Raw genomic sequence first — 13,835 nt, 5'->3', positions numbered from 1 at the left:
AAAAAAAAAAGAAGAGAAACAGGAAAAGGGATCAAGAAGATAAATATATACAGAATGACAGATCAAATGAGAAGCTTCAATAACTAAAGGACATTCACACATGCATACCTCTTTCAGAGAGACCACTCCAACCAGGCGTCCCATGCTGGTCACATAGGCGTGATCCAGCCCGAGCAGAGAGAAGATGGTGTGAGTCTGTGGAGGAGGAGAGACGGATCATGACCTGGAAACAGACTCAAGGGGTATTTTAGGGTCATATAGCCTTCTCTGTCAGGAACAGACAGCATGTTTTTTTTTTTTTCAATTTTGATATGGTCACTGCGACAGTGGACCCAAAATACGCTTTTGGACACCAACCAACCATTTGCTTGCAGTTTTTATAAATGAAGGTGAAACTGAAAGCAGTTGAGACACTCTCTCTCATTCTCCTTTCAGTAAGAAGAAAGATGGTGAGTGTCATTGGCTAACATTCACGTTCAGAGGTTTTGATTAATTCAACATCTGGCTGGGATTGAAGTTTAACAACAACAACACAACTCAACAGTTTAAAAACGTAAGCTATTTTAATTTGCACTCCACAATCATCCCACATAACCAGTAATAATCTTTACTGGCCATTACATTCCAGTCATCATCGGTCACTTTCCGAGGTGTAAGAGTGGACTTTTACTTCACCTGTTAGGCCCACATTAGAAACACTCCTTCTACCACCTAGAACATTGCAGACCTTTGTCCCTCACCCTAATGGACACATAGAAGCTCGCCTACACATTTGTCTCCTCGAGGCTGGACTACTGAAATGCACTTTTCATCTGGATCACGCGCAAGAGACTGCAGAAGTGCCAATATGTCCAAAACAGCGCTGCTGGGATCCTGATGAGAGTGCGTAAGTATGTTTATGTAGGCTGATGCAAAAAATAAAATCAAAACAAAATCTGTGTAAGTGTTGTACGAGAAGCTCTTGCATAGAATCTATGACCTAATGATTGTATAACAAACACTTCACTGAGAGTACGCTCTGTGTGGGAAGCACACGCCTTCATACACAAACATAATCAGAACAGCTGATTTCAGGTGCACTGGGTCAATGAAAATGTGTAGTAGTGATGGGTGAGCACAACAGAAGAAGTAACTGATAGTAAACAGTTTCAGCTGCCACAATCTATGATATGAACATCTGGGTACTGCTCTAGGGTTTTAGAAGACATTTTTGAGGTTGATTAAAATAACACTCCAAGGCAGAGAAGGGACCAAGCCAAAGATCCGTTTCATAAAGCATCTACTGAACTGTTGGTCACTGAAAACATTGTTGAAGAAGTCAACAGAAGGCAAAAGAGACATGTAAGCATCGTGAGTCATCCCAGACGCTGCATTCTTTGCCATCTGCAGTGACGCACAGCCAGTTATGGACAGTAACTTGACACATTTCTGCAAGTACTGCACCCAAGTTCAAAAACTGATAGAATTTACTTGTCTCTTTCAATTTCAGCTTACGTCATTCCTGCTTTTGTGATTCGGAGACAAATATCAAAAACATCAATAGATTGACGAGGGAGATGTGCATTTATGGTGAAAAACTCTGGTTTATTCTAAAGGGTGGTCAAAGCTGATTTTCTGATACTGTACCTTATGCAGAGATGTTCTCTCTACCAGCTGGAAAGGGGCAGGATCAATCTTACAGTTTTTAAAATCCACCGGTTCATCGAGCTGCTGCTCCTCCCACTCTGCTATCTGCAATAAAAAGAAACAACAAGGGACTTCAAAGACTTTAGATCATAAAATCATCATAAAACTCATTCTATGTTGATGTTGTCTCACCTCTGATGGAGTCATACAGTCCTCCACTTCAGCCGAGTCCTAAAGGAAACAAAGGAGTGAGACATACATAGTCCCTTTGAGTCCATTCAAAGATGTGTGACTCCACCACTAAATACATTTTAAATAAATATCACACCAACAAATAAATGATACAGCAAGCAATCTGAGGAACAGAAACAAGGTTAGCTTTATTGGCCAAGTATATGTACACACGAGAGGAATAAGCTCCCATAATTGTTTTCCTCATTCTTACTAACAGTCTCATTAAAAGGAAACATAAAACATGGACAAGAAAGCTAAAAAAAAAAAAAAAAGGTCACAACTAACATAAAGCTCTCATTTATTGAGAAAGTGAAGTCAAGTCAAGAGTCTCCGCTCATTGTAAAAATGCAAAAATAAGATTTGTTTGTTGGTGTTATTTCAGTATGCTAAAATACACTGAGTACTTGTGTTCAGAGTTTCTGAGATAAAGGTTAGAGGAAGGTTTGATTTATGGGTCAAACAGTGACCCGTTATCCAGAAAATCATACTGACAACACCAATGACAAAATTAACTGTGAACAACTTAAAAAAAACAAAAAACAAAACAATGTCCTACACAATCACACAGAACGGTGTTAGACATCAGAGAAACATTTGGTTCAGACCAATGAAAAAGGCAATCAAACCTTTTATCACTTCGCCCCATCTCTCTCTCTCTCTCTCTCTCTCACACACACACACACACACACACACACTGAGAGGTACAAACTTGCTCTCGCTCTCTCTGCAAAGCCACTCTGATGCTTCGGTCTGTGCTCTACAAATATTTTGGTCCAGCACTCACTACGTGTGTGTCGCAAGGCAACGGTTACTTAGCAACAGTCGCTAGGCGGCAGACAATCTTACCGCCATGGAGATCCTCACACGTTTGGACTTGGGCTTTCTTTTTTCAGGAGGAGCCGGCCCAACCGGGCTCTTCCAGGTTGGGAGAAAAGGCATCAACACAGCACAACATTAACACCACATCAGCACAACCGGACAGTCTTAGTCCCTTCCACGGTGTCACGGCAACATTGGATCCAAGTCTCCCAGGGAGAAGTGGTTGTGATGTGAGCACAATGTTGCTGAAAGGATATAATTACTACACCACTAATGACGATGGAGGCACAAAGTCTGTACAAGGAAGCCAATGTTAATGCAACATTGGGTGATAGATTTTTTTTTTTAACACACCACATTAAGCATTTTTGTTTAATCCCCTAGGTTTCCCTTATCATGAACAATATTACAAACTTCATAATCAGCATTTCCCATCCTCCATCAAGCTTTACAAAGCAGTAGTTCCTAAACTGTTAAATATTTATTTATGAACAATTACTAGATGTATAAGAACTCCAATTTGTTGAAAAATTCATGTCTCCCTAATGATAAAGTGTAACGTGGATAAAACATTGATCCCTTGATAAATCGTTAAAATATAATAATAAAATAATGCAATCATATTCCTATCATTCTTAGCTGCATATTAGCAAATATAAGCATGATCAAATGCGGGGGATTGTAAAATTCCATGTAAAAAAAGTAGTTTTGGGCAGTCAGTCTTTTCTTATCGAGCAGCACATACTTGGAATACTATACCCACAGAACTAAGGAACATAACATCTCTGAAATCCTTTTCTAAATCTATAAAACAATGGCTAGTCAAAAATCAGACATGCTGCCATAATCTGGATTAATGTACTTTGTCTTTACTTGTAGTCTGTGTTTATATATGCTCCTTGTCTGTGCATGGTGCTTTTGTCTGTGTTTAAATGCTCATGTATTTAAATGTGCTATATGTTACACATTTTTATTTTATGTCTGTGTGCTGCTTTATCAATTGCTTCCATGCGTATGTGTTGTTTAATTTGTTATGCTTATGTGTTCTTGTGTCTATGTTTTTGTGCTGCATTTTCCTGTATGCTGTTTAATGTTTTCTTAAATGTCATCAACCTGCCAGGGACTGCAGATGAAAATTAGCCTGCATGGCTAAATCTGGAACATTTACATGTGTGACTTTGTTGCTCTTGTTAATTAATGTGTGTTCTTTAAATAAAGAAATCTAAAAAAAATAAAATAAAAAATAAAAATACTGAACTAATTTTATCATGTTAAACAATTTTACCCTGTTAACATCAGGGTATTAACATTTGTATTGTAAACATTTTAGATTGCTTTAGCATGTAGCCCAAAGCATCACTCTACCACAGTACGGTCTTACTGAGATGCTAGGACTTTAGCGGGTCACTGGAAATGTTCAAAGAAAACACAGAAGGTGCTGGTGGAGCCCTATGCAAGAAAATAAGTCAGTATCTACAGTACGTGCCTCTAAATGGTTGATAGATAGTTTCCTTTGTTCACTTACAAGGTCAAATAATTAAATACTTTCAATCAAAACAACAGTATGTCACTTTTTAGTAATTAATACATCAAGGCTTTCAGCTGATGCCCTCTTTTATTGTATTTTGATTCTCCTCTGCCTCTGAGACTGTCTGAAGACACCTTTGCTCTGGACCATCAGCACTGTTCAGTAACAAGAATGAGAAATTGTGTTAAGAAAAGGCAGTTTCTGTTACTGAAAACATCATTGTATCTATTCAAACATAGCCCCTTTTGTGTACTTTTGAGGTTGACTTGTGATTGTCACTTGTGTCATGAGAAGTTTGATTGTAGGGGCCCTGGTTTAGCTCAGTTGGAATAGTAGGCTCGTTGCGCCTGTCGCAGGTTCGACTCCCGATCCTGACGCCGGTTAGTGCGTGTCATCTCCCACTCTCTCTTCTCACAAATCCTGTCTGTCTACATTTGTCCTATCAAATAAACGCCCCAAAAATAAATATTATAAAAACGTTTTATTTTTTTCAAAATGAATTTCAGACTAACTGAACAGTGAGTTGATAAAGGCCCGTTTGTAAGCAATAAAATAAACAGCATTTTCAACCACTCTGTATGAGAGCGTCACATGTTGCTCAACTAAAAATGCTTGAATGTGGGATGTTTAAAAGAAAGCGTTTGACTGGCAGTGAATGTGTTGTGTAGCGAGGGGGGCCATGACTCAGAAGTTTTAAAGCCAAATACACAACCACAGAATGAGATCACACAGGAAAACCCTGCTGCCTGTGGGAAGAGCCTGCCTGTACGCAGGAGGAGCAGGAAGCGATGGCGGGCGGCTTTATGCGTGGACTCAGAGAGAGCACACACACACACCCACGAATACAATAAGTGTCACATTCATACAGCACAGTTGCACCCACACAAAGATTACATCCTACTTTCTTTCTCACCTCCAGCAGTTCCTTGTCATGCTCTGCACAGGAGAGGGTCTGAGAGCCTGGGGGACAAAAGCAAGCAATTGTTATTCAATTTACTCAACGTACATTACTTTTTTCAATCAGTTTTTGTCTGTTCTCGTGATTTTCTTTGTGCGCGTTTGTGTGTTTTGCAGCAGGGTAATGTACATACTATTTGGTGTCTCTGTGTCGCTGATGGCAGACACCGTTTTCAAAGCAGATTTCAGAGGAAGCTGAACATTGGAAACGACTGGGCTGAAGGAGGAAGACTCCTCTGTGGAGATCTACATGGAAAAAATATTAACAGGGAAAGCCAGACAGAAGCACACATGCACACACACAAGTAGAGACAAAGACAAATACAAGCACAGGCACGGAAACAAACAGGACAGCACAGGTAAGGGCACAGACGACAGAGACACAGAAGACATGTGTTAACATTGTAGATGTAGAAAGAAACTAACACTTTTTCAACACTTACCACAACAGTTGTCCAAAAATTAACCCATCTGTGCCTTTACCTATTGCTACATGCTTCACACATGCTGTGTCAACTTGATTCTACTTCTACAACCCAACCCAAGCCAGACTTAGCCCCAGCCCAGCCCTGGCGCCCCCGGACGCCTCTCACACCTGTTGGGTGCTCACCAGGAAGCGCACCACTTGGCGAGTGTTGGCGTTTATGTGGGTGTGTGCACAAGGAGAGCTGGGGGTGCTGTCAGTGGTCAGGCTGGGAAGATGATCAGTGGTGCCGTTGTCTTGGGCCAGCTGGTGAAGGTACTCCAGCCTCCTCTGGCGGCCCAGCTGAAGAGACAGTAGAGACTGGAGCTGCAGCCTCTCTATGGAGCCCAGCAGGATCATGGACTCTGAGAGAGAAAAAAAGAGGCAGCTATAGGTAACAGGAAACTTGTAAGGGAACAAGAGGGTTTTCATAAATGTTGACAACGCCATATCTCTCAAAGTATCTCTTTGCTGGTGTTGTTCTATACACGCTAGTGGCATTATTCTGTAATGAAAAATCTCATCCTTCTTTCTTTTAACCAGCAGTGGTGGCAGGGAAGTTAAATTCACTGACTGTGAAATATGGAAACTGTCGCATTTTATGCCCTCTCTTTCTCTGTAAGTAGACTGACATGCGATGCGCACCGTGGGGGGTTGTAGCTGGCAGTTGTGCCTGACAACAAACAAACTGAAATACCATGCAGTAGTGTATTTCACATATTCTTGGTGTAATATTCCATGTCAAAAGGAGTCAGTGCATTCTTTATAGCCTTATGTTTGGTATTTGTAGCTGATTTTGCATCTTTAAATATTTAGAAAAGCGCTATATAAATCTAATTTATAGTCATAATTATTATTCTGACATTGATTTGAGCCCCATCACTATGTAGATTAGCTCCACCAAAGATCAATCAAAAAAAAAAAACAGCCACCGCCACTGCTTTTAATAGTCAAACATATGACTCAATGTGAATCTCTTACATAAAAAACGTGAATAAAGGCTGTTTTTTTTAGCATGCTGTCAATGTATGACACCTACTTAGCAGCAGCGTTATAAGGCAATAAAAATAGCTATTGACTGAACTGATGTCCTCTTGATGGTCCCTTATGCTTTTGTAGGTCATATAGAGGCATCAGATTTAATTTCCGTCCGTTACATAACCATCTAAAACTCCTCACAGGAGCTTTAAAAGGTAGGCTACTGATACGGCTACACAGTGCTTATGCTACAGAATACCCAGCTCTGTATCATATTGACCATACTGATTTTTCTTTTGAAATCACACGCATGGTTTGAAAGCTCAAATGCTGTTATGTTATACTGCTGCTGTAACTTCTTGGTCACATGTTAGGTCACGGGGTTAGCGAGCTGATCTTGTACTCATTGGCCTATTTGAGTGTTTAATGAGTTAAACGATACGACAGAAAATGTGTTACTTCCGAGGCTACAGCCATACTAGCTAGCTATCTTGAAACTAGCTCGCTAACCTGAGGTTTGATAAGCTACTCAATACAATATTAGAGGTGAAACCTCCTATTCGATGGTTAAAGTAACACACGTATCTTATATTAGCTAGCAAACCTTACCCTTTCATGAGTTACATCACAAAATGAATGAGTCATACAATACAAGAAGAGGGGCATCACTTGCTAAAACGCTATAAAAAGCATTGCTGATCTGTGAGCTCAAAGTTGTATTGGCTAGAGAGTGGTAGTTGGATGCTAACATATTTGTGTAATGATGAAAATATATAAGGTTCTTCATGTTTCAAGTACCTGCATCCTGTAAGGGAGCAATAAAACTAAATGATCATTCAAGCTTGCTTTTCTGCAAGTGACCATCAGGGGAGAATGGCTGCTGCAAGAATATGGTAAATCAAAAAGAGGTTTTTTTTTGTTGCCTTGTGCTTACCTCTAGATTCAACCAGGGCCAGTGTTTTGAGCTGACCAGTCAGAAGCATCTCCTGCAGGTCTCGATAGGAAGAGCTTAGAGTAATGAAGCGCACATCCCTGACCATGATGTCCTCCACACGGATATTATACTTCCTGCAAGATGGAGGATACAGTTAAAGTGAGTAGGGAGGTGGAGGTGAGAAAAACAAGAGAGATGGGAAGAAAACAAGATGCTAACATGCAGATGCATGGAACAACTCAGTCCATTCAAGAAAAAACAAACTGGCGGGTCATGCAAGCACAGCAAACATAGACTCACTCGTGATGGCCCATGCCCAGCTCAGGCAGATACGGAAGTTTCTTGATTCGTATGATGGAGTCGTAAAGCGATGGTTGGAGCGACTGGGCAACGGCATTGGCCAGGATCACAGCAATCATCACAGGCAGAATGTGGGAGATCTGACCAGTCAACTCAAACACTATGACCGCTGTGGATACAGTGTGGGTGACTGCCCCAGACAATGCTGCAGCACCTGCGTAGGAAGTGAATTAAAGACAAATATTTTTACTGTCTGCTCACTTTAAAAATTAACTCACACACAGCTAATGGAAAAGGATTGAGTAAGGAATTGATCAATCAGTCATCTGTTTTATAAATGTACAACAATATCTGTGCATTACTAATCACAAGAGTTTACTGCAAGGCAACGAATCACAATGAAAGATGTTCTGCAGGATGTCACTCTAATTCATAAAACCTACACATTCCTGTCACAGAAACTGAGTGAGGGGCAACCATGGCAGCTTTGAATTCAATTACGTTCTTTTTTTAGTGTTGTTCAAGTGGGATCAATTTTCATCAGTCACATTTTTAGCTGATATGAAGTGATGACAATGGCTGCAGGTTGGCAGCGGCAACAATTTCAATCATGAGAGAGAGGAAGTGGCTTGAAAATCAGATGTGAAGACAAATTAGACTTTAACTACACAGTGTAAAAATACCAGTATATGTCTAAATATACTGACTTAAAGCAAGCCCGTATAATCAATATAAAGCAGTAATCCATGGATATAAACTCACCTACAACAGCATATCCACCAGGAACTATGGGGTATACGCTGCCATCTGCATGTATTCCATCAGGAAACATGGTTGCCATAACTTCTCCTACAAGTCTACCAAATGCTGCACCTGGCAATCACACAGAGAGAGGAGACGTTTCAAAGTATTCCCACAATTATAGAGAAAGAAACAGCAGATTATACTAACCGATGAGAAACACTGGCATGAAGGCTCCGCATGGAACCGGCATGGTGGTGGCTACGGCGGACATCCAGAACTGAAACAGAGAGTGTGTGAGACAAACCAGAAAAAGTCATAACATCCTTCATATTTTCTAGACATTAAGTCCAAAGCCTACCTTCATGACGATGAAGAGGATGAGTGTGATGAAGACATTGACCTGGGGATGTTTCCAGGCATGATGGTGGTGGCTGATGTAGTCGAACTCCTCTGCAACGCCTTGTCGGCACCACGTGCGGTTGTCAAAAAGTGCGACCAGGGACTCGTGCTGCGTCAGCTGACAGGTCAACAAGAAAAAAAAAGTTTCTGAATGTTTGTTTCCACTTTCCCCCCCCCCCAAAACCGTACAGACCCTGTTGGTCACAAAAGGTCAACAATTGGTTGATATTGGTTGATGTATTCAGTTTTCCCCTTTCATAGATTGTTTATAATGAATGAAACCTGCATGATGATATTACTGAATTGATAACCATGGTGAAATAAGTGGCTTTTTTGTAATCCATGCACTTGGATTGAAAAGAAACAAAATAAAAGACATATTTCTAATTATTCGATTTAGGGTCTTTATCCTTTTAATAGTAAAAGCAGAGACTGAAAAAAATGTTTTATTTTTATTTTGGTGAGGCTGGATGATGCTCTGCATCTCTGCTTGATAACACTCAGACTTTACATTACCCTTTAGGCAAATGTCAAAGTCTAACAGCTGAACTACTTTATGGCTGCATCCAATTCATCTGAATCGGAGGCTCTCTTCTGGTTTATATTTCAATCAAAAAAATACCGCAATGTTGCATCTAGTAAGTTTTGTATTAAGCTGTTAAAACTCAACTGTTACCAATCATGACTTAAGAAGCGTGGGTAGAAAAGCCTAACTATTAAATGATACCAATGCTGTGACAAGACACATCAGTTTTCTGTAGGCAACATGACAGCTATTAGACTGCCTTTTCCATCTAATAATGGGGTCACAAAATAACTCTTAACCTGACACCTACTCTCACTTAAAATCATCATCAATCTTCTACCGGCATGCTTTCGTACTGTCTTAAGAGTGTGAAAGTATTTTCTCACCTGTCCAGCCATGAACTGTCCAAAGCCCGGAGGGAACGTGAGTGTGGAGACCAGCAGGGTGACGAGAGCCGGATACACCAGACGCCTGACAGGAAGAGATGGACTGTGGGGTCATTAATGGGTGTGCCTGTCACACTGTTCTGTTTGTGCATACTTGATTTTTAGGTGAGAAGAACTAAACATTGTGAAGCTGTATCAACCAAATTCATATAACAACTTTACTTACAGCTCCCATACCTCTATTAACATTGTGACATAAGACACCAAGGACAATTTAAACAAAAATCTAGGCTCAAATGAGCAGGAATTTGCTTTTGTTTGGATCTATTTACAGTATAACTGATTAAAATGCAGAGATTTAGATGAGCACATCAAGAGAAGTTCCTCATATCTTGGCTGAAAAAATATGAAACTCCAGCTACCAGGCGGTTAGCTTAGCATAGCATCAAGACAGGAAGCCTGACTCTATCAAAAGCTAAAAAGGCCCATCTGGCAGCTCACTAACTCACAGGTTTTTTTGTCGTTTTGTGCATCTGCAAAACAGCTTAACGTATTCATTAAAAGAGGGTTTATATCACTTCTGTTTAATGTGTATAAAATTGTTAAGACAAATAGGATATAATATGTTATAATTGAAGTTGAGAGGAGTTCACAGGCTGATTAAGCTAAGTGTCTCCTGCCTTACTATCTATATATCTCTAAGACAACATTGACTGCAGATACTTACTTTCTCAGCAAAAACTTGTTAATGGTCTTCTGTTTCCTCATGCACTCCACAATCAGCCGGTTCAGGTAGACAAACAGTGCCCCACCAAAACCACAGGCAATCCTACAAACAGACAAAAACACATCCTGGTCTGTAGAGGGAGCACAAAAAGCAACCTGGTACAAAAAAAACCCAGCTAAAATGAGAAGGAATCACACTGCCACTGAAAAACCTACAGTTACACTGAATCAGGATGAGTTAGTCGATCTTTGTGGGCTCTTTCACATTAGAAATGTATTTGTCTTTTATTAAAATGTTTGGTATGTAGTGATCTGGACACAGTCTCAAATTGCAATCAGCAGAGTAAAAAGTTAATTTCATGCCCCATTCATCAAATAAAAATCAACCTTCAGACTCTCCATGGGAGACCAAGGAGGAGGACAAGGTTTTTTCAGAGCTCAGATCTCTTGGGTAACTCAGGCGCCAAACTGCTCTGGGATCAGTTTAATGTGAAATCAGTCCTAAGAAACCCACTCACCCGAGGATGGCGAATGCAGGCAGCTCCTGAAGGTCAAACGGGAAGTCCAGACGGAAACGTGTCTTAAAGAGAGCAGTGATGGTCTCTGAGGAGAGAGGGGATTGTTCTGAATCTGTGCAGACCATATACTACAATATGCCAGCTAGAGATATTAAACAGACGTTCAAAAGGGACTGACTACAATTTGAGTTTTTTCTGCATTTTGGTTATGTTGTATACATTTTTTTTATAAATTCAAACCACATGATATACAAAGTTTGAATTCATCAGATGAAAAACAAATCCACATAGGGATTCATTTTAAGAAGAAAGTAGCTATAAAAAAAAGATGGACTTTTGAATGTTGAATGTTACCTTCCTCCTGGTTCCACACTGCCAGCACTCTGAATATGAAGGCACTGAAGGTGGCAGCAAAGAAGCCCCTCCAGTAGTTCCTCACAGCAAAAAACGTTGATGTTACCTCAATACTGAACAGCACTCCTGCACAAAAGTAATAAATACACATGAGACATTCCCACAGAGCCTTCATTCAAGTAATGGACGAGGATTTCACATCTACAAGCACTTCTGTACCATTCTTTTTTAAACACATTTTACAAATAGCTATGTTTACAGTCCAAAATCTTTCTGAACGCAAAAATAACATGCTTATATTTATTTTCACTCAAAGTAAAACTAAAACATGTTTAAGGTCAAAAGACTTCATCCCACTGAGAGCAAAAAAAAGTTTCTGTAGTTTATGATACATCTTTCCAAAATACACAGTGTGACCTTTAGATGTTGATGAAACAAAATTGACACAGTGAATATTTACACACTTTATTATAAGTGTGTATAAACAAAACAATTATAAAAACAAAATTGACATAACATTTTTTTTTTGTTGATATGTGCTTTTTTTTACACTTCAGTCTGTGATAACAGCAACATATTAATCATCCATTGTTGTGTTTCTGGCCTTTGAACTAATATTGTTTGCCCTTGTTTAGTTCTTTTTTGATCTCTACCCAATTTCGGAGGGAAAATATTGGCTTTTGAGTTGCTAAATCCTCCACTTTGTCCTCAAGCTAAGCACTATGTATGTCTGGTGTTTGGTCCTCATCAAGTATTGGGTACAGTTAGATTTTAGAGCTTTTTCACCAAAAACCACAGCCACAAATCAATGTTTGTTTTTGGCTGACAGCTGAACAATGAGCTTTACTCCCTTTAAAGCTTGATAAATGATGTTATTAAACTTACAGTGGTGCTAGAGGTAAGGACACCGGGTCACCAAAAACAATCTGAAACATCCTTCGAGACGAATACTGGTGCAGAATTTAACACCCGTCTGTTCAATAGCAGCTGAGGCACACTTTGCTGCTATGATTCAAAGCAAGACTGATAGACTGACCAGGAGTGGCATCCACTGTCCTGCTACCTGGATAAATATTCTCCTCATCCAATTAGACCCTGTAACTTTCTAACATAATGAGATAGCATTCAATCAGAGGGTTCAGTCATGTGTTTCTTACCTCCGATAGGAGCAGCGAAGCAGCAGCCAACACCCACAGCACAGGCAGCCGACAGCATCTCTGTGTTCCTCAGCTCATTCTGTCCAAAAAGAATAAGATGTACACACAGATAGACACACACACACACACACACACACACACACACACACACAAAAACACATGGCCGTGCAATCAAGCAAACACACAGACACACACTCAAATCCAAACAGGTGTAATGTACAGACACGAGCAAATGCCACAAACACACAGAAGAGGACAATTGTATTTCTCATGAAAGACAAAGCCACCAACTGTTTACAAATGCAAACAGTTTTATTGTAAAAGCTGCTGCTGTGTTTTTTCAAATTCAATAAGACAGCATTTATGAGTGGTGGGATACGGGAGGCAGTAATTGAAAAGCCAGGATTGAGTGTTGAAATCATGGCATGAGATGTTTGTATAGAAGCAAAGGTAACACAGATCGATGGGTCGCTGTGACGGTTCACTGAACAGCATCAAACAGCGCACACGAATGGAAAAGGCATCAATCTATCTCAGCTTCTGAAATGGACAGCATGGATTATTGATGACGATGGAATTGGCAATAAAGAAGCTATCTGACTCGTGCATTCGTACCTTGCTTCCCTCAAAGGGCTCTTCCTTCAGCAGTGAAAGTGAGAAAAACAAACAGACATAAATACGCGTGACTGTGACCCGTGCGAGTGTAGAGGTTACCTTTTGTTGGCGCTACTGGAAGACATCCAACTTATTATCCAAACCACACAAAATCACACAAGCAGAGACAGAGAGAGAGCTCCAGCAATCACAGTCTTGATTCCACTGTGAACTGAATTAACATTTCCTCCGAGTAATTATGTTTAACAGAGCCACATAGTCAACCCGTGGACTACTTCCAACAGTGCTGACAGGAGCGTTTCTCTCTCCACATTGCTGCAGTCTATCTTCCTCCTCACTGATGGCGATGTTGGTGCTGTTGATGCATGGCGGAGACGCACACAGCATACTGTCCAGAACAGGAATAAACAGAAGGCCAGGGTGTGGTCTCACATGTGTGGAGGTGAGAGTGTGAGCCCTAGGAACGGCAGAAAGTCAAGTAAACATCAAAGACATTTGGGGGTGGGAAAAAGAGTTTGATGTGTCTGTGTTAAATTTATAGAGCTTCATACTAAGACCAATCAAAAGAGAG

General features: G+C 40.3%; 1 protein-coding gene across 1 annotated transcript in view; it reads right to left on the bottom strand.

The window, feature by feature from the left end:
• The window catches only part of clcn2a (chloride channel, voltage-sensitive 2a), a 40,354-nt gene that overhangs the window by 3,707 nt on the left and 22,812 nt on the right, over positions 1 to 13,835 (bottom strand). Inside the window, exons 7-24 of the mRNA XM_061044687.1 lie at positions 13,265 to 13,288; positions 12,650 to 12,728; positions 11,493 to 11,618; positions 11,139 to 11,223; positions 10,622 to 10,723; positions 9,895 to 9,979; positions 8,942 to 9,100; positions 8,791 to 8,860; positions 8,602 to 8,712; positions 7,840 to 8,053; positions 7,540 to 7,673; positions 5,775 to 5,992; positions 5,299 to 5,410; positions 5,121 to 5,167; positions 2,707 to 2,775; positions 1,819 to 1,857; positions 1,627 to 1,731; positions 109 to 195 (exon numbers count right to left, since the gene is read on the bottom strand). Coding sequence (XP_060900670.1) covers positions 109 to 195; positions 1,627 to 1,731; positions 1,819 to 1,857; positions 2,707 to 2,775; positions 5,121 to 5,167; positions 5,299 to 5,410; positions 5,775 to 5,992; positions 7,540 to 7,673; positions 7,840 to 8,053; positions 8,602 to 8,712; positions 8,791 to 8,860; positions 8,942 to 9,100; positions 9,895 to 9,979; positions 10,622 to 10,723; positions 11,139 to 11,223; positions 11,493 to 11,618; positions 12,650 to 12,728; positions 13,265 to 13,288 — 1,866 coding nt within the window. The remainder of the gene's footprint in view (positions 1 to 108; positions 196 to 1,626; positions 1,732 to 1,818; positions 1,858 to 2,706; positions 2,776 to 5,120; positions 5,168 to 5,298; positions 5,411 to 5,774; positions 5,993 to 7,539; positions 7,674 to 7,839; positions 8,054 to 8,601; positions 8,713 to 8,790; positions 8,861 to 8,941; positions 9,101 to 9,894; positions 9,980 to 10,621; positions 10,724 to 11,138; positions 11,224 to 11,492; positions 11,619 to 12,649; positions 12,729 to 13,264; positions 13,289 to 13,835) is intronic.

Source organism: Labrus mixtus, chromosome 8 (assembly GCF_963584025.1).
Source record: "Labrus mixtus chromosome 8, fLabMix1.1, whole genome shotgun sequence".
Lineage (NCBI taxonomy): Eukaryota > Metazoa > Chordata > Actinopteri > Labriformes > Labridae > Labrus > Labrus mixtus.
The sequence above is the reverse complement of the archived record's forward strand: the minus strand, read 5'-3'. Positions and strand labels throughout refer to the sequence as shown.